Source organism: Recurvomyces mirabilis (genome assembly GCF_035927965.1).
Source record: "Recurvomyces mirabilis strain CCFEE 5264 chromosome Unknown scaffold_7, whole genome shotgun sequence".
NCBI lineage: Eukaryota > Fungi > Ascomycota > Dothideomycetes > Mycosphaerellales > Teratosphaeriaceae > Recurvomyces > Recurvomyces mirabilis.
Window position 1 is genome coordinate 91,024 of NW_027041941.1, and position 20,733 is coordinate 111,756.

General features: G+C 53.6%; 4 protein-coding genes across 4 annotated transcripts; 2 read left to right on the forward strand and 2 right to left on the reverse strand.

Annotated features, from left to right (window-relative positions):
• Positions 1–525: 525 nt before the first annotated feature.
• On the forward strand, positions 526–12,540 carry TOM1 (E3 ubiquitin-protein ligase tom1; the record flags this gene model as incomplete). The annotated part of the gene is made up of 2 exons (XM_064835937.1): positions 526–12,385; positions 12,446–12,540. The coding sequence occupies 2 exons, from the start codon at positions 526–528 to the stop codon at positions 12,538–12,540; spliced, it is 11,955 nt and encodes a 3,984-aa protein (XP_064696146.1).
• Positions 12,541–13,098: 558 nt separating this feature from the next.
• YMR1 (phosphatidylinositol-3-phosphatase ymr1) lies at positions 13,099–15,978 on the forward strand (the record flags this gene model as incomplete). The annotated part of the gene is made up of 1 exon (XM_064835938.1): positions 13,099–15,978. One exon carries the CDS (start codon positions 13,099–13,101, stop codon positions 15,976–15,978), a length of 2,880 nt encoding a protein of 959 aa, XP_064696147.1.
• A 533-nt stretch (positions 15,979–16,511) lies between these two features.
• Positions 16,512–17,508, reverse strand: LTS14_003234 (uncharacterized protein; the record flags this gene model as incomplete). Its single annotated transcript, XM_064835939.1, has 4 exons — positions 16,512–16,743; positions 16,797–17,133; positions 17,189–17,372; positions 17,431–17,508. The coding sequence occupies 4 exons, from the start codon at positions 17,506–17,508 to the stop codon at positions 16,512–16,514; spliced, it is 831 nt and encodes a 276-aa protein (XP_064696148.1).
• Positions 17,509–19,053: 1,545 nt separating this feature from the next.
• On the reverse strand, positions 19,054–20,534 carry LTS14_003235 (uncharacterized protein; the record flags this gene model as incomplete). The annotated part of the gene is made up of 3 exons (XM_064835940.1): positions 19,054–19,273; positions 19,327–20,070; positions 20,203–20,534. The coding sequence occupies 3 exons, from the start codon at positions 20,532–20,534 to the stop codon at positions 19,054–19,056; spliced, it is 1,296 nt and encodes a 431-aa protein (XP_064696149.1).
• Between the last annotated feature and the right edge of the window lie 199 nt (positions 20,535–20,733).

The following is a 20,733-nucleotide window of genomic DNA, read 5'->3' on the forward strand; positions in this document are numbered from 1 at the left end:
CGGGAACGACCGCTCGGCACGTGGGCGCGCCGGCGTTCCGTCATCGTTCGCCGCTGGCCGCAGGAAGCTCTCACTAACTGAGCAATCGTTCCTGCAGCCTCGCAACTGGTATCTGTTATTGCCTTACGACATCACATCTTGATACTTAATCGAGCATCACACGATTCGAGCTTTGCAAACAAACGCCACCAAAGTTTAGAGGACAGCGCCTGCGCCGCTGCCTTCACTACGAAATCCGAGATCAAGTTCTGAACAAGAAACAGCACAGACATAAGCTTTCGCACGCGTGCAACTCCATCAAGCAACTCATACAACCTTCCATCACCTCACTTCGACCACGAGACACAGGTTGCCACGCTTGCTACTTCCTGTTTGAGCGAGCACTATTTCGACCACGAGATACCATCCTCTTACCAGCCTCACCAGGCAGGATCCCACGAGCAAACGGCGAAGCTGGCGGAGCACAAGTGGCCGATCATCCCACACCTGGAGGAGAAGGAGTAAGCAGTGAGCGCAGTGGGCGCGATGGGGCGGATCAAGAAGGTCGCCAACGAGCGCCACACGGCAACACTGTCGCCGTTCATCGAGGAGTATGTCACACAAGCCACATCGACACCTCTGTATCGATTACCACAGAAGCTCGCAGAGTTCCCACAGCAATGGCCGTTTCCACGCGGTGACTTGTATCACTGGATACCGCTACTGAACCGCTTCGATCATGTCCTGGAGCTGTTTGTCAAGGAGTACGAGTTGCACAATGGCCCGCAGACACAGCCATTCAAGCGGCAAGTGCTGCAGAACGGCGATGCTGAGGAGGGTATGCCATACCCCGGCGAGGGCGCCAAATGGGATGAGCTTGACAGCATAGGCTATTCTGAAGAGGGTGATCGCGAGCTGGTGGAATCGATCCTCTACTTCTCAAGGCTACTGCATGAGCGTTGTGGGAATAGGAGCTTGTACGACAGCAGTGGACACATTAACGACTTGCTACACACGACCTCGCTTAGTCTCCTTCGACTCAGCCTGAAGCTCGCTCTCCGACTGGCTCAGCGGTATCAGGTTGCTAGGTACAAGGGTCAGGGATCACACAACACTGCGAAGCTGATGGCGGAGAACTACAATATCAATCTCGATAATATGCAGAAGCTTGCTATGCCTTTTCCAAAGCCTTCATCATCATCATCATCATCGACAGGCGTTCAGCCCGTCACACCTGGCAAGGGTAAAGAAAAAGCTATGGTGGCGCAGACGTTCAACCCCTCCGATCTGGTCACGATTGCAAAAGAACCTAGCACTCTTGCATCGAAAGGTGATTTGTGCGGTGTAAATGTGAGCTTCTACAACGCCCCACAACAGAGCTCTACAACCTCGGGACCGTTATCAGAGCCTACCGAAGCTTCACCTAGTACGCCAACGCCCGCTCGCAGAACCTCCAATCTTGGCCCATCGAGAGACCGTCCGACATCAGGCAATTCAGATGAGATGCCTGAGACGCCGTCGCGATCACGAGAAGCAAATGGGCCAGATGCGATTGCACCAAAAGTCTTCCACATCACCTCCACGAATGTGGCCGAGTCTCCTTCTTGGGCACTAGTGCGTCAAGGCCTACCGAATGTACCGTCGGAGATGCGCTACGATCTGCTTAATCGCATACGCATCGCGAAGGTCTTTGCGTCATCTGATCTGCCTACGCAAGCACTTCTCGAGATTCGGCTGCTGGCTATTGCCAACCTAAGCTTCGCGCTTAGCGAGTCAAAGTTTCAGGAGAAGATCGGTATTCCTGACAATGAAGAGCCTCGACGCTTCCACCTGGCGCAGCAGCTGTGCGATCTGCTTCAACCGGCCACGAATGGCCAAGCCGCATTGAGTCTAGAGCTTGAGACTGTTGTGCTTCACACTATCGAAGCACTTTTGAAGTCGAGACACAAGATCACAGAGGTCATTGACACACTCTCCATCAACGTCAATCACGGCATCCTCTATTACGAGCTGCGCAAGGTCATTGCCACGCTTGCCTCGGAAGAGCATGACAACGTCTCCGATGAGCTTCGTAAGCTCGAGTGGCGCGAAGCAACGTTTGATCTCATCCATAATCTTCAGATCCAGCAGGCGCAACCTAGGGTGGGCGAGCGACTGGTTTCTGCCGGTATCATGAGTATTCTGATCGAAGTCCTCAGCTTGCGCACATCCCGAGCCGAGCGCTTCAAGGAGCGTGTACTAAGCTTCTTCGCGAGCTTCATCCACAATATTCAGGCTGCCATGCAGACCTTTGCCACCGACAAAGGCTTCGACATTCTGGCTGATCTTACTCAGTATGAGGTCGAGACGACTCTTGCAGCTGCGCAATCGGGCAATGGTCTCCCAACCGAGTACAAGTCCAAGGTCGTCGACTACGAGATTCCTTTCTACCAGCAATCCACCCTGCGTCAGCTTCTGAAGTTCGTTGTTCAAATGTTCGACAGCCACAATGCTGGCACTCACGACCGTCTTCTGCGCAACTTCGTCGACACGCCACAAATCCTTGCGTCGTTGAAAGCTGTCATCGAGAATTGGAAGATCTTTGGCAGCAACGTCTGGACGAGTGGAGTCAACATTATGAGTGCTTTCATCCACAACGAGCCCACCAGCTATCAAGTCGTTGGCGAAGCCGGTCTGCCTAGAATATTTCTCGAAACTATCACGGATCAAAAGCTGCCAGAGGAGATTTCGACCGAGTTCGAACCAACAGCTAAAGACCTGCCTGTCGATATCGAGTTCATCGATGGCGTACCACAGTGGCCAACTATCTCGGGAATTCTTCCGGTTGAACAAACTATGTCTGATGTCCCAGGTGCTTTTGGCGCTATCTGCCTGAACGAGAATGGTATGGCCTTGTTTCAAGCCTCGAAAGTGCTGATCAAGTACTTCGACATCTTCGTCTCACCACTTCACGTCAAAGCCTTGGTAGAAGACGACTTGATGGGCAACAGTGGCGCAGCGAACATTGGCCAGGCTTTCGACGAGCTGGCGCGGCACCAGCCGCGTCTGAAGGACCTCATCAACATGTCTGTCTGTGCGATGGTCAAGAGAGTGGCGAAGCTCAGTCGAAATATGGCGCGGCATCGTGCAAACGGTGCCAAGCTTTGGGTGCGCTCCGCTGACGGCTTTGAGGTTGAGGGCGGTCGTGCTGCCGTGGCTGGTGCGACCCAGACCGGTACTGCAGCTAGTGAACTCGCAGAGATCGCCATGACTGAGAGGACTGTCCGCGATGCCGATTTCGAAGACGCCGAGAAGGTTGAGGCTCTCCGCTTCACTGCTGCTTGCATCAAGTTCCTGGAAGGCTTCCTTAGCAACAGTGGCATGTGCGCTCTCTTCTGCGAGACTGGTGGGGCCGAATGGGTCCTCGATCTTGTCACATCTCCGAGCAATCCCGTTGAGCTTGGTACGTTTGCCATGTACAAGAGCTTTTCGAATGTGCTCAAGGCTATGTGTGAGAGCAAGGCACATCTTGTACTTCCCAGCTTACTGAGGAGGCTGGAGAACGCGCTGGGTGTCGTCATGCCTACGATGGAGCAAAAGCTTGATTCGCAAACTGGACTATTCCAATCGTTTGTGAAGGTCGAGGCCGATCACCTGCCTTCTGGACACACTGGTTGCGCAGTAGATGGAACGACACTGCTCAAGTGCATGAGTAGCACACAGATTTTGACCGACTTGCTCGGTAAAGTCCTGTCGCCTCCGACATACACTAGCAGGCATAGTGTGCAGTCGAACCAGCTTTTCACCAATCTGAACTTCACAGACGTCTACCTGCAATTTGTGGAGCAGCTCAGTACTCTGCGTTCGAACTGCTTATGGGAGAGCTTAGCGCTTGAGGCTAGTTTGTCGCAGGAGTTGAAGGACACGACCAGCCCGCAGACTCACAAGGTCCGACGTGTAGATGTCAACAATCGCATCGAGTTGACCTCGTACAATCCTGCTGAGTCGAGCACGAACGGCGACAGTGAGAAAACCGCGCGCACACCGGAGGAGTATGTCATCAAGAATGTTTCGCAACTGCGTTATGTGCTCGTTGAAGCAACCTCAGCCATCTCAAGATTCGAGCAGCATCTTGCCCAAGCTCTGGTTCCACGCCGCACCACCGAGATTGCACAGAGACAGCATGCGTCACTCGTAGCAGACAAATTGGCCACGAGCGCACTTACCAGCCTAGAGTACGTGAAGTACGATTTCCTGGCAAAGGGCGCTCAGCTCAAGTACGTGGCCGGTCTGATTCAGATGCTCCAACGCATGATGTTCAAACAGTCATTTCAGGTCCCTGGTGAAGCCAAGGAGGCTTTGACGCTCGTAACGAACAAATTCTATCTTGCTGGGGGTTTCGAGAAGCTAAACGAGTATCTCGCTATGTTCGGCGATGTCATCGCCGAGACTAAGGGCGCTGAGTCTGAGGATCCTCGTACCAAGCCTTCAACGTACGGCCTCAATGCTATCCTGGACTTCTACTCCCTGGTTGTGCGTCAGAAGACTATCAATGAAGCGCACCAATCTGGTCAGATCTCCAGTCGCCACCACCAGCATGCCGATTACTTCATGCCTGGCCAATTCGTCGTCGAGCTTCGCTACACTATCTTGCCTGCCGTCAGCAAGCTCTGGTATTCGCCCGCCATTGAGACGATGGGCGACCAGTGCGTCAAGAAAGTCATCGACATCGTGCGCCAGATCATCAAGGCCGACGGCGAAGACAAGGCTATCAAGCGCAGCGAGAAGGCCAGTCGGCGCGTGGAAACCAGCGAGCCGGACTTCTCTCTTCGCAACTTGGACCATGTTGCCAGTGTGCAGCAAGATGGGATTGATTCTAGATTGGCGAGAGAAGCCATCTATCGATGTAATAACGCCCAGGCGAATGCGAGGGAGTATGCTCAGTTGCGCACAACGGCACAGGTCATCCCGAGATTCCCTATCCCACAAGGCGAGCCGGCGGAAGGTGAAGTGCCTGATGCGCCTCCGATGGCTGAGCAGGGCGCCAATGCTATGATTGACAACGACACCGAGACTGAGCTGCCGAGCGAGAGCCAGGCGAGTGAGTCAAACATAGCTGGAGACTCGACCGAATCTGAGGACGAGAATCCTGGGACGTTGGGTAATCTGCCCGCGGACCTTCTTGGCGATGCCGGCGATCAGGACCTCATGGCCATGATTGGTGCTGGTCGGATGCAGGATATCTTGAACCTTGCTAGCAATGGTGGCAGCTCAACACCTCCTGGAGGACCCCCCTTCACGCCTCCTTCGAAAGACACAGGTAAGCCCTTCATAACGATTGAGGACCTGGACGAGAAGCGCCAAGCCTTCAAGGATGCACTCATTGATCGTTGTCTGGAAGTCCTGTCTGCTGCACCCGGTGTAACGTTCGAGCTCAGCGACCTTATACAAGCTGCAGTCGGCAAGTCAGGCCAGCGTACGACTCAGCCTTATGACATCGCGAGTACGTTGGTATCATCATTGATGTCCCTGCAGTCCGATGAGCAGAGTAAAGAGGCCGGGCTCAAGCTTGCGGCTTACGCACATCTCGTTGCTCTGATCTTGCAGGACCGCGACTTCTTCGACTCGACTTTGGAGGAGTTGAAGGAGTATCTTGATACCCTTGTAGGTTGGGTACGTCTGCAGCCTGAGCAGAAGACGGAAGATGCCCCGTGGTTGGAGATGGTCTTGCTCATCATCGAGCGCATGCTCAGCGAGGACGAGCAGCCTGTGGAGCTCAATTGGGAGCCACCACCACCCGACGACCCGCTTCAGCCGCTTGCCGAACCAATCCTTCCCGAACCTGTCGTCCCACAAGAATCTCGCGACATGCTTTTCGATGCTCTCATCGACATCCTACCGAAGATCGGCAAGAATGATTCCTTGGCATTGTCAGTTACGAGAGTGCTAGTCATGCTTACTCGGCGCCGTGATACCGCTCTTCGGCTCAGCGAGAAGCAATCCATGCATCGCCTCTTCCTAATGGTTCGACAACTGGCCGGTCGTGGAGACGAGAAGTTATACAGTTCTTTCATGCTCGTGTTGCGCCACATGATTGAGGATGAAGCTTGTCTGCGGCAAATCATGCGGACGGAGATCAAGGCTGTTCTCGAAAACGGAAGGCAGTCGAGGATCACAGACACCTCGAGCTTCACACGGTCCCTGTACTACCTTGTTCTCCGGGATCCTAAGATCTTTGTTGAGATCACTGGGGAGCTGGTGGAAATTGGCAAATTCGATGGCAACCCAAGTCGAGCGCAGAGCCTTGTGCTGAAGAAGGAGAAGCCCGTTGCTCAGCCTGCGGAGAAAGTGGTTGAAAGCGCTTCTGCCGAAGCCAAGCCTACCAATGGCGATAACGCTGAGCCCGCTGTCCAGAAGAGTACCGAGCCTGCAGCTGAAGACAAGTCTGCTGAGCCCAAGGCGCCTGTTGTGGAGAGCCCAGATGGTGTCATGGCTTTCCTGCTGCGTGAGCTGTCCAACTACAAGGATGTGGAAGAGCGGCCGGCTTTGCCGAGCAAAGACAGTCAAGCTGAAGGTCAAGCCGCTGCTGATGCGAATGTGGATGTCGACATGGCCGATGCTTCAGCATCAGCTGCACAAGCACCTAATGGAACGTCTCAAACTGAAGCAGTAAAGGCGGCCGACAAGCCTATTTTCAAGGCTGAAGAGCACTCCATCTACATCTATCGCTGCTTTTTGCTGGAATGTCTCTCCGAGCTTCTGTCATCCTACATCAGGACGAAGGTCGAATTCATCAACTTCTCTCGCAAGCCAGAGACGCAGCCTGCCACACCTATCAAGCCTCGTGCTGGTACGCTTCACTATCTCCTTTACCAGCTGGTCCCGGTCGGAACGCTTGAGCACAAGGATGACATTGCTCATCGTAAGAAGCTCTCGACTTCGAATTGGGCTACTACTGTGCTTGTTGCACTCACAGCCAAGACTCCGGAACGTGGAAGCAGATCAAATCGTACTGTCGAGGTCGATGGCGAGGAGAACGCCGACTTGGTTTTCGTGCGCAAGTTCGTGCTTGAGCATGCTATGCGTTCCTTCAAGGAGGCAACTACATCCAATGAGCCGCTCGACCAGCGCTACTCGCGTATGTTGGCGCTTGGTGAGCTGTTCAATCGGATGCTTAATAAGTCTGACCGCGACGCCTCTCCATTAGACCCTGGTCACAAGCAGCAGCTTGGTCGGTTGATGTACGAGAAGGGTTACGTCGGGGCTCTGACTTCTGCTATTGCTGAATTGGATCTCAATTTTCCCAACGCCAAGAGGGCTGTTAAGTACATCTTGGGTCCCCTCAGGCAACTGACGGATCTTGGTGTTGAGCTCAGTCAGACGTCTGATCTCTCTTCTTCAAGTGCGCATGGCACTTCGACCGAGGAGGATGATGACTCGTCTACTACAGCTACCTCCGATGAGGAGGATGACCGTGAGCAGACTCCGGACCTCCTGCGTAATACGACTCTAGGTATGCTTGAATCCGGCGCTACGCATGATGACGACTCGTCTGAGGATGACGATGAAGACGATGAAGACATGGAAGATTACGAGGAATATGATGAGATGGAAGGGATGGAGTATGAGGAGGACGAGGCTGAGCACGGTGATGTCGTTAGTGACGAAGATGAGGAGGAAGTGGAGGTGGATGGAATGGGCGAGATTGAAGGCCGGCCTGGAGACATCGAGATTGTCATGGAAGGCGATGAGGACGACGAAGATGAAGATGATGACGAAGATGAGGATGACGAAGAGATTGATGAGGATCAGGAGTTTCATGAACATCTTGACGAAATCACAGGCGACGACGAGAATGCCAGCATAGCCGACCGCGATGAGGGCGAGTGGGAGGAGGACGATGAAATGGATGCTTTCGAGGCCGAGGCTGGCCAGGGTGGATCGCCGCACGGCGGGCCTCTGGACCACATCGCTCAAGTGCTCGATCCTGATCTCCATTCTGAGACTGGTGAAGAGCACGACCACGATCATATTGTACGTGTCGATGTTGGTGAAGGGCCAGAAGACTACTTCGAAGACGAAATGCCACCAGAAGATGAAGACGAGGAGGATGAGGAGATCGACTACGATGGCGAGGTGGCTTTCGAACCTGAAATCGAGGAGGATGAAGACGAGGACATGTGGGGTATCTCTGGTCCTAATGCGGGCGCTTTCAGTGCTAGACATGATCATCATCACCATCATGGAGGCGGCGGGCTGAGGACTTGGGGCGGCATGGTCGATATGCTTGAAGGCACCCAAGGCTTCAGGGCGCCCGGTATGCGTACCCATCGTCCAGTGAATCAACCAAGCGGTGAGGATGGTAGGAATCCTCTGCTACAGCGTGGCTCGACCAATATGGGTCAGAATGGTGACGATGGAAACGACAATCCGCTCACCCGTCTCGGCAATAGGCATGGTGCTCGCGCCTTCCCACCCGTTGACTTGATTCAGGACCTTGTTGCGCAAGTTGGTGCGAATGGACATGGCACGATCAGCGTCAATATTGGCGACATGGCTGGTATGCGGCATCTCCCTGGCATGTTCAGTCTTCAAGGTGGCGCTGGACGTCGCTTCCTTGATATTGATCCTTCAAGACCATGGCACGAGCAAATTCAGCCACGCTTCGGCGAGATGGCTGGTATGCGTGGCGCGAACGACGTCCACCGATCTGGCGGCAACGATGAGGCTCGTGCTGTCGAGTTCCAGATCCATGCTACGATTCAGCGCTGGCAAGAGGAGGCCAGGATGCTATTTGCCAGCAAGCATCAAGAGAAGGCCCTTCGTATCAACAGCACCTTACTTCGCATGCTCATGCCGCCGGCTATGCAGGCGAGGCTCGAGCATGAGAAGGCTGAGAGTGAGCGTCGAGCTGTGGAGGAAAAGGCCAAGGAGGAAGAGCGCAAAAAGCTTGAGGCTGAGCAAGCTGAGCAGGCTGAGCGTGAGGCACAAGACAAGAAGGAGCGCGAGGAGGAAGAGGAGGCTCGTACCCGTGAAGAGGACTCTAGACGTGCTCAGGATGAGGCTAGTTTGGCTGACGAGATGGCTGATGAGATCGCGGACGAGACGGCTGCCGAGATGGAGGGTGTGGAGTCAACTCAACCCGAGATCGAGCCTGAGGCAACCCCTGCTTCTGCTGTCACAGCCCCTGCCGAGCCAGAGCAGCCTGTCGAACGTGTCATGACTACTATTCGTGGCCGGGAAGTGGATATAACCTCACTGGGTATCGACCGTGAGTTCCTGGACGCTATACCGGAAGACATGCGTGAAGAAGTCATCATGCAGCAGCTTCAAGAGCAGCGCACGCAAGCCGCACAGACTGGCGAGCAGCCTACTGAGATTAGCCGAGAGTTCCTTGATGCCTTGCCACGTGAGATTCAACAAGAGTTGATCAGGCAAGAGCAGAGCGAGCGCCGCCGTAGAGACCGTCAAGAAGCGCGCCAACGTGCTGCTCAAGAAGCTGGCGCTCAGCCGGCTCAGCCGGAGGAGATGAACAATGCTGACTTCATGGCTATGCTTGACCCACACCTTCGCCAGACTATCCTCATGGACACCGATGAGAACACTCTCGCCGCCCTGCCCGAAGAGGTCCAAGCTGAGGCTCGTGCTCTTCTTGGCGACCGTATCCCACCTCGCATGGCCGGTGGAGTAGGCGGCGCTGGGGCAGGCGGTGCGGGCTTAGCCAGACGAGAAGCTATTCGCCGCCATGGTGAAGGCCCAGTTCAAGAGCTGCCACGCGAGACTAGGCAGCGCAGACCGATTGTGCAGATGCTCGACAAAGCTGGCATCGCGACACTTCTGCGCTTGATGTTCGTTTCGCTGCACCACAAAGCCAAGACCAATCTATACAGCATTCTGTCGGATGTGAGCAAGAATACACAAAATCGTGCTGAGGTCATCAGCATCCTGCTCTCGATATTACAGGATGGTACCGCAGACGTTGGTGCTGTGGAGCGTAGCTTCGCGCAGCTTTCACTTAAGGCCAAGCAGCAACAAGTCGGGTCCAAGACACCACAGCCATTGAAGCGAACACCTACTGGGCTTGCCGTTGCTCCTACGACTGAGCTTTCGCCACTCAACATTGTGCATCACTGCCTGACCACACTTCGCACGTTAGCCGAGGATAACACTAAAGTGCCCTCTTTCTTCTTGACTGAGCACGAGACTGCTACCGCGCAGAAGACCAAGACACCGAAGAAAGGCAAAGGCCGTGAAAGCAAGGCTCCGAAGTATCCATTGAATGCTTTGTTGGCACTTCTCGATCGAAAGCTCATCACGGAAAATACCGGTGTGATGGAGACGCTAGCTACGTTACTCAGCCGCGTTACCCAGCCTCTGACAATTCTCTCTCGTCGTCCAAGAGATCCCGCTCCTGCAGTACCAGATGCTGGGAGCGCTGTTCAGGAACCCGCGGCCGAGGCGCCTCAGCCTTCCGGTAGTGGTGATGTGGCCATGGAGGAGGCGCCTGCAGCTACCGTCGAGTCCTCTGCTCAAGCTTCGAACTCCGAGCCAAAGCCCGCAGACGCAGCTCAGCTGGTCAAGCCACAAGAAGACAAGAAATCGCGGGACTTGACACCACCCGAGGTACCTGACGAGAACATTCGCCTTGTAGTTAATATCCTTGCAGCCCGCGAGTGTCCAAGCAAGACTTTCAGTGATACACTCGATATTATCAAGCACCTGTCAGCTATCCCTGGAGCACGCAGTGTATTCGGAAAAGAGCTCGTTCGTCAAGCGCAAGAGCTTGGTCAGACAGTTCAGACGGACCTGGAAGACCTTGCGAAACAGATCAACCAGGCCGAGAATAGCACTGACTTGCAGGGTCTCGCTCTCGCAAGCTTCTCATCCGGCGACTCGAAGCAGCGTATGCTTCTCCGTGTCCTCCTGGCGCTTGATCATCTCTTCGACCCAGCCCGGATGCCACAAGGCACTCAAGATACACAAGTCGATCCCAATCTCAAGGAAGATGTACTGGCGCTGCTTTACGGCAGCAAGACCTTCGAGTTGCTGTGGACCAATCTCAGTGCTTGTCTGGAGGCGATTCGTGCTCGTGGGAGCATGCTCAACGTGGCGACCATCCTTCTGCCACTGATAGAATCGCTCATGGTCGTTACTCGTAATAGCACGCTCAAGGATGTGCCAACATCAGCCGCTGTCGCCTCACCCGTCGAAGTCAGGGCCAGCACCCCACCACCACCAGCATCGCAGATAGACACATTGTTCTTCCGCTTTACTGAAGACAACCGCAAGATCCTGAACGAGCTCATTCGTAGCAATCCCAAGCTAATGAGTGGAAATCTTTCGATCCTGGCCAAGAACTCCAAGGTCCTTGAGTTCGACAACAAGCGGACCTACTTTAATCGCAAGTTGCACAATCGTGGCGAGGTGCGTGCACCTCACGCATCACTGCAGCTCAGTGTGCGTCGTGAGCACGTCTTCCTCGACTCCTTCAAATCGCTCTATTACAAGAATGGAGACGAGATCAAGTATGGAAAGCTCAACATTCGATTCCACGGCGAAGAGGGCATCGATGCTGGCGGTGTCTCACGCGAATGGTTTGGCGCCATGGCACGTCAGATGTTCAATCCCGATTACGCACTGTTCACGCCAGTGGCTTCTGATCGCACCACTTTCCACCCAAACGAGCTCAGCACAATCAATAACGAGCATCTACTCTTCTTCAAGTTCATTGGCCGTATAATCGGCAAGGCGCTTTACCAAGGTCAGGTGCTGGATTGTCATTTCAGCAGAGCAGTCTACCGCCGTATTCTCGGCAAGTCCGTTTCCCTCAAGGACATGGAGAGTCTCGATCTTGAATACTACAAGTCGCTTGTGTGGCTACTCGAGAACGACATTACGGACATCGCTTTCCAGACGTTCTCCACGGACATTGACCGTTTTGGCGCCAGCGAGACCATTGATCTTATCCCGGATGGTCGCAATATCTCCGTCACGGAGGACAACAAGCACGAATACGTGCAAAAGATCGTCGAATATCGCCTCATCACTGCAGTGCAAGACCAGCTGGAGAAGTTCCTGGAGGGCTTCCACGAGATCATCCCAAAGGAATTGATCGCTATCTTCAATGAGCAGGAGCTCGAATTGCTCATCTCCGGTCTGCCTGAGATCGATGTGGACGACTGGAAGAACAATACCGAGTACCACAACTATCAGCCTACCTCACCGCAGATTCAATGGTTCTGGCGCGCTGTACGCAGCTTCGATAAAGAAGAGAAAGCCAAACTCCTGCAATTCGTTACCGGCACCAGCAAAGTACCTCTCAATGGCTTCAAGGAGCTTGAGGGCATGAATGGCTTTGCCAGATTCAACATTCATCGTGACTACAGCAGCAACCAGAAGCTGCCATCTAGTCACACTTGCTTTAATCGTAAGTCTACGCCCAATAGTCACAACGGTGTGAAGTGCAAAAGCTGACATTGATATACAGAACTTGATCTCCCCGAGTACGAGACCTACGAGCACATGCGCCAACAGATGTACACTGCCATCACTGCTGGTAGCGAGTATTTCGGGTTCGCTTAGCGTGTAACATATGGGAAGGAGGTTTGTAATTTGCACGGCGCACATTGTGTGTATAGATAGCATTGTCACTGCTGCAGCGCTCAGCGAGGCGCAGGGGGGATGGTTTTGTTTATTGTGTGATACCAAAGGCACGAATCAGTGGTTTGCTTTGTGCGCGCGGCAAGCAGTTGTGCGGGCTTGTCTCGCAATGCGCCGAAGTAAAGACATTTATATAGAGTTCAAAGAGCTTGTCTATTGCTCCTTACAGATCTGAGCCTGCTATTTTAATATTTTCCATCGAGCGCAAGTTTGTTGTTGTGAGGAGAGCGCTTTCTTCGCACGTGACGCCGAAAAGCCACCGATCGCCAACATCAATTCTTCCTCGCGCTTGTAGTTGTTTGTGATAACCGACGATATGCTCAGATCAATCATTTTCCCTTCCATTGACTACGACCTTCACTTCTACAACTGTTTCCACTTCGACAGTCCCATATACAGAACATCTCCCATGGCCATACTCACTTGCTACAAGGACATATAAGTGCCACCAAACTCTATCTAACAGGATCTCACACAATGATGGAGACTAGCAGTCCGGAGCTGCGTGTACGCAATGTGAAACTGCATCATCGTGGCCAGACGCAGCAAGGTAGCATTGCGCTTGGCCGCGATCACCTCATCTTCACTTATGTGGTGGATGATGCACAAGCTACATCGACGGAGCCCCAGGGCAGGAACTCATCACAGTCACAACACAAATCAACCATCTCGACAGAGAGCTCTACAGTAAGTCATCCGTCGCTCGAAGTCCCGTCATCAGAGGCAGCTGTTGGGCGGTCGGCGGCGAAGGTGGGGAGCGAGCGGCGAAAGCCAAGGACAAAGTCAACTTGGGTGGCATATCCCATGATCAACCACTGTGTCTTGCGTCCCGGTCACTTGTTGAATCACTCTCGCACTTCTACGGTCGATGATGAAAGGCACGACGATCTCGACGCCGGTCTCGACGGCACTGATGACACGTTCCCGCCGAGCTATGGCACGAGCACTTACGGCAGGCCATCGACGGACTCGGCTCGTCTTGGACCATTCGCATCACCCCGACGACCTGACTCGCCAGCAGTCAACAGTATCCGGGAGACTCCTTCGTTCGATAGTGGGCGCTCACCCTCTCTACGTCTACGATGTCGAGACTTCCGCATGATGGCATTTCATTTCCAGGCCGGACCAAGCGACAATAAACCGGTGGATGAAATCGCCAGAGAGTTCTTCTTTTCTCTACGAAGTCGTTGTTGTCCCAACAAGATCGAGGACATGCTAGCATTTCACTTCAACGCACCACCAGAGGAGAAGGATGCTACATTGCCGCCTTACGATGCGCGAAAAGAGTTTGCTCGGATGGGCATCGGCGAAAAGGCACCGGATGGTCCTGGTAGTGCGTGGCGAGTCACCGATATCAATCACGACTATGTATACTCCCCAACATATCCCAGCTTGATCTGCGTACCTCGAGCAGTGAGCGACAACCTACTGAAATACGGTGGTGAGTTTCGATCGAAGTCACGTGTACCCGCACTATCATACCTTCATGCAAATGGCGCGAGCATTACACGATCCTCACAGCCAAAGGTTGGCGTTCAGGGGAAGCGCAACCCACAGGATGAGAGGCTTGTATCTGCTATATTCTCCAGCCATACACCATCAATGTCGCCTACTTCCGAGGAGCCGCCAGCGCTGCTGAATACGAAAGAAATCACCAAACCAGGCGCAATTGATGAAGGCGAAGCTGAAGCTGTTATGCCCAACATAGACAACAGCCAACGAGAGAAAGCGATTGATGATACTACTCAAGATAAACTCGCCAGCGTGAAGCGCAAAGTCTACGGCAGCAGCAGACGCAATCTCATCGTTGATGCTCGACCAAGGCTGAATGCGCTTGCGAATAGAGCTACCGGTGGTGGTATAGAAGACATCTCGAACTACATGGGTGATGGTGATGTTCCTGTCGAGCGTATTATGCTCAACATCCAGAACATCCATGTCATGCGGGAATCTTTGCAAAAGATCATCGACAGTCTTGGCAACGCCGACTATCTTTCTATGCCTCCAGACCAGGAGCTCCTACGGAAGTCTGGATGGCTTGGACACATTGCAGGTCTGCTCGAGGGTTCTGAACTCGTGGCCAAAGCAGTCGGCCTACGTGCTAGCCACGCACTTGTCCATTGCTCTGATGGCTGGGATAGAACAGCTCAAGTCTCCGCTCTAGCTCAGCTCATGTTAGATCCATACGCGAGAACTTTCGAAGGCTACATCAACCTAATTCGCAAGGAATTCATCTTGTTTGGACACAAATTCAAGGACAGAAATGGTACGATGGGCAGCGAGAAGTGGTTCGAAATTGAGAACGAGCGTATTCAGCCCTCCCGTAGCCGTGACGAAAGCAGCCCGCAGCCCAACAGCTTGAACACTTTTAGCACCAAGGCTCTAACAGGTGCCAAGAGCTGGTTCGAGAAGAACCGTGCCAATCTATTCCGACAGCAGAACAGCAGTGAAGACAACCTTGCGGAAGCATCATCACGACCCGCCTCACCTCTTCCAAAGCCACTTCTCCATTCTCCAGCTGCCACAAATGGAAAGGATGACAAAGAACATCGAATCAGTGAAAAGGAGATCTCACCTGTCTTCCATCAATTCTTGGATGCCACATACCAGCTACTGCGCCAAAATCCTACAGCCTTCGAGTTCAACGAGCGGTTCTTGTTGCGGCTGCTTTACCAGGTGTATGCTGGTCAATATGGCGAATTCCTGTTCAACTGTGAACGTGAGCGAGCACAGTATGCCGTAAAGCTGCCTTCAGTCTGGGGTCATTTCCTTGCTCGCAGGAGCGAGTTCATAAACGCAGAGTATGTTGCAGTGAATTCGGTCATGTTCTCAAAGAGAGCCAGTGACGGCGAGGTCGAGGTACGTTGGTGGAGCAAGCTCTTTGGTTGCTCGGACGAGCAGATGAACGTGCCAAGGGCTCTACTGGCTCGGCCTGAGCATCCGGCCCTTGATCTGCAAACTTCCAGCCTGTCGCTCGACGATGCCGCCATTGCTGTGACCAGTAGGACCAACGAGGATGCTGCGACGATTGCGTTACGAGCGGCGAAGAGCACACCAGCCCTTGGTGCTGCTAAGGTCTATGATGCCGATGCTGGAAGGTCTAGCATGAGCGTAGAGCAGCGACATGATACAGAGATCAATACTGTGATCGTGGATAAGGTAGCTGAGACACCTCAGCGACATGAGGCCGACATAGGTACTGTTCAAGCTCTAGGATCTGGTCCACGTAATGAGGTGGAGGAAGACGACGATCCTTTGGGAGTAACAAGTAGCCAAAGAGTGCAGACTGGTATTGATAGCAGCAGTGGTGGCAGACTGGACGGTGCAGCATTCGCTTTTCAGAATGCCTTTAAGGATTAGGAGTTCATCAAGCATGATCAGGAGCGTAGTTGCATAATACAATAATGCTAATGACTTGCATCCTTTTGAAGTGAAGTTTCCCTTGCGTCGCGTCTATCTCGCGTTTCAGTTCAGTCTGAACTTGGCTTCACCTTCAACATCATCTCGTCACATCTTTTCGTAGGCCTGCCACAGTGGGCTTGCGTAGATGATAGGGAATGGTGGCAGTGAGGAGAAGCGAGGGTACTTGCAACATCGGGTTTATGGCTAATCGCTATCAAAAGACTATTACAAATTACCACCCATCAAAGGGGTGCCAGATCAAGAACAGTGCCCGCCTGAGAGCGGCTGTCGCAAAACGCGCCCGCTGCTTGTGGTATCATCGCATAATGGCAAAGCTTGCTCGCTCGCTCATGCAGAGCCAACCCAAGCATGGTCCACTCATCAATGCGCCCGTACGTCGTTTCCTCATATGCATAATTCGCTCTTGTATTTGTTTGTGCTCGAGCGGAAGTATGCTGCCAAGTGTCATATCTGAAGGACAAATGGGCTTTTTAGAGGGCGAGGACAGCGAAAACGGCAGCACCGAGAAGAGCGGGTGCAGCAGTCTGGAGAGCACCAGCGCCAGCTGCGGAAGAGGCGGAGGAAGCAGCGCCACCGGCGGCCGAAGACGCGGCAGATCCGGCAGATGAGGCATGGCTTGAAGCGCCGGATGCGGCAGAGGAGGCACCAGAAGCACCAGAGGAGACCCCTGAAGCAGCACCAGAAGTGGCGGAAGCACCAGCACTGGAAGCGAGTTAGCATGCGACATGAAAATTGTGTATGGCGGCTGAACTTACGACGAGGCACCAGAAACACCAGAGCTAGCACCGCTGGCAGCCGACCCAGTTGCGCCAGCAGCAACACCGCCAATTCCGAAGATGGTGGTCGAGCCGGTAGTAGTCGTGTACGACGAACCAGAAGCGGAAACGAGAGCAGTCAGAGGGGCGGTGCTGATCGCACTGCTGGACTCGGTCGCGTTGGCGGAGTTCGAGGGAGCTCCGGAAGCACCACCCGTGACGGTGGAGGTAACGGTAGCGGTCGACGAAGCGCTGCCAGTCATGGAGCCAGTGAGGACGCCGACAGCGCTGGCGGAAGCGGAGCCGCTGGCAGTCGAAGAGAAGGCAGCGAGGGCGTCTGACAAGCTATTAGTATCATGTGATTGCTTGTGGTTTTGTTCGAGAAGGCTTACTCTGGCAGTAAGTGACGCCGAAGGAGATGACAGTGTTGGCATCGCCAGAGTTGGCGCAGGCCTGATTGGCGCAATCACGGACACCGTAGCCAAAGTCGGGCTGGGTGCAGTAGCAGGTCACGTTGCCGTTGCTGCAGCCGAGCTGGGAGCTGGCGATGCTGATCATGTTGTTGATACATGTTTGCTGAGCGCGTGAGTCAGTATGTGATTCCCTTTAAAAGACAAAGAACGTCTGTACTTACACCGCACTGGGGCAGACTGCTGAGCTGCTGGGCGGCAACGAGGGCGGCGCCAGCGAGAACGACGAAAGTGGCCTTCATTTTGACTTGTTGTTTGTGGTTGGTGAAGTGGTGGGCTTGACGGTACTGCTGAAGAATAAGGCTGAAGTTGCTGAAATACCAATGGCTTCACTGTTGATGGGCTGGTGATGAGATAGTCTTGAAGTGCGTAGTGAAGGAGGAAGACGTTGTGGAAGGGGCGGGGAGAGCAGTGTTTATGGCTGGTCAATGGCTGCGGCAACGTTAATGGTAGTGCAGCGCCAACTGCTGGGTCACCCAACCGCGCCTCCCTTTTCGTGTCTTGCAGAGAGTGCTCTCAAATTCCAGGATGGGACGCTGCGATCGAGACTTTCCAAGATTGGTGTGAAGCTACTGATCCCTGCAAAGGTCAGGGACCGCGGGATGGTCAGGTACGATGCAATCTCCCTCAAGCGGCTTGCCCTAGCAACGGTTCTGATTCGCGTATCATAAACCAAACGAGATGAGTCGTTCTCCAGCAGCCGTCTGCTTTCATCACAAAGTGGCACGAAGCATGTAATGTTGGAAGTCGTACATTGTCAACGCGAACACTCACTCCATGCAAGCGCCAGTACTACCTGACACACGCGCACAACCTCGACAGACAATACCCCACAAGGAATACGTAACACAATAGCTGCGTTGCTATGCTGTGGCGCACATCTTCGGTGATTTACTGCTTGGCAAGCAATAACCAATGATATCAGATGGCTCCGACTCGGTGCGGTGTGGCCATGAAACTCCATCCCCAGCCACTGCAGACCCATGCAGAGCTGGCGCATATGACGCTACCGAGCTATGCAGGTTCTCGACCGCCTCGGAAAGCTACTTGCATGTGGCTGTGCGTATGGCAACCACTACTCCAAAGGGTTGAAACCAAGATTGCCACGATCGCACCAAGTTTCTCGGCCTGTCCGTTTGCGACTGGATCTCGGAGACCGTTGCTGTCGGGGCTCATCACCGCCACCCTTCACACGGCACGGTTGAAGCATGATTGAGAGGCTAATTTCCTGAGTCCCATTATGCGCTCTAACGGATCTTAATGCAATTAATCGCGCGGCGCGTCCTTTTACGCGTAGAGCTACTTCTTCCAGGCGAGCCTGCTGCGCACGCTTCATGCTGCAACAGTGAAGAAGGCGAGGGTATCCGCTTGGTTTCAAATTTGATGATAGGTTTGTGAATGTTCGAAGAGAATCAGCAACCGTGATTGCGCGGTCCTGAATTCACATCTGCTGTCCCTCGCACACACTTCCGCGGTGAGGTGGCAAGGTCGTCATGTCACCTCCACGTGCGGCTCTGCGAGATCGCCGTCATGCCACGGTAGATCAGGATTCACCTTGCATGAATGATCTGTGCGATGACCAGAACAGTGGATCATCGTCACGCTGAGCCGGCACGGCCAACACATTCAGGAAGCAATGTTTCACAGTCACTGCTTCTTTCTGACCACAGCCTGTCAACGCAGATCCGTCATACTAGCTGCCTGCACATACAGATCCATCAACCAATGCATATGAGCAGCTCATTCCTGCCCAACTAATGACATCCGAACGGTAGTGTAGACTCTGTCTATGAAATGGACTTGATTTCTGTCCCCTCTAGCACTTCAGGCACTTCACCAGTCCTTGCGAATTGCCCAAAGGCTCTCCTGACCGCGGATCCTCTCCTGTCCCACTCCTCGTTTGAAGCCTTTCCTCGCATTGGGCTCAGCTTCCACGCCTCAGCATCGCCCAGTATCAGCGGGAGATCTAGACAATGAGTCGCACCGAGCTTGAATCCTTCTGGTGTCCTACACAGCATCAGCTCGATGTCCAATGGCCCACGTCGGACTGGAAGACTTACCATTGGTGTTCCAGGGTCCCCACCTTGTGCCCAGCCTTTGCAAGTCGCTGCGCGAGCTCAATGGAAGGATTCTTGAAGACGTCGTCTGTTATCTTGATGCTCAGCTCGTCGGATGCCTTAGTCTCGAAGCCACCCGCAAGAGCAGCAAAAGCAGATCCGTCATGCTGCATCCAAGTCACCCAGATATCCTTCCGGGAGGCCGCATCCTTTACAGTATGACGACCACCTGGCGGTTTCCCATCTGCGATGACTGGAGCGAATTGTGCAAGCCCACCTACCTTGACTGAAGCAGATGCTTGTGCCTGTAAGAGCTCAGTGACACTGGCTGTCTGTGGCGTTTGGCCGGATGGTAAACTCGATTTGACGGCTTCGGCGATCTTGTTGCCGTTCTCAACGGTGAATGCCATATTTGCAGGCGAGCTCATGATTATAGCTCTTTCGAAGAGATCCGGGCGGAGGTCAAGCAGCAGTTGGGTGTTGTATGCTCCTGCAGACTGTCCAGCCGCTGTGATGTTGCTGGGATCGCCGCCGAATAGTTCAATGTGGGTGCGTACAAATTCAAGGGCAAGTATGTGGTCCTCTGTGCCGCAGGCAAGATCTTTGCCTTGGTGGTACATGTAGCCAAGTATTCCTACTCGGTAATTGATCGTGACTACTACGCAGTTGCCATCTCGTGCGAGGGCAGTCCCAGTATACCAGTTGATCTCACTACTACCAGTCTGCCAAGCTCCACCGTGCATGTACCTGTGAAGGTGTCAGTACTGTGGTTTCGACTGCCCACACTATCCACATAGCATCAATTCTCATTGATGGTCTCAGGACGTGACGAAGAGGGCATCTGCCTTAGCTAGCGATAATAGATAGATGTCCTCTTACACGATCACAGGCAGCTTCTGACCGGACTTTTGCGCTGCAGATTCTGGTTGATACACGGACAGCACGCAGCAATCGCTCTCGTCCGGATGACCTCCATTCGGTGGAGCAGGCCATCGACCGTAGACATGCGGTTCCAGCCTCGATGCATTCTGAGGGCAAATTGGGCCGAATTTGGTCGCATCTTGAACGCCTGATGAGGTCGAGGCCTTCGTCACCGGCTTCGGAGACTTGAAGCGTTCGAAAGGCTGTGCGTATGGAATCCCATGGTAGCAATTGACGTCACCTTGAGTACCGCCCTCGTAGGAGCCTTGGGGCAAATGTACTACGACCATGATGTATCATATAGCAAGTTCGACGAACATGGTCAGGGTCGTGAAGTTCATGTAGCTCCTCACGAGTGTTCCGGTTAGCCGGTTGGCGGAGCTACATGGCTTGCTCAGTAGTGATAACTTCCTCTCGTTCTACGTAGGTTCTGCTCTCTACTAATAGTCAACTCGTTCAATCTCGATAGCCGAGTCCTTCCTCCCTTCC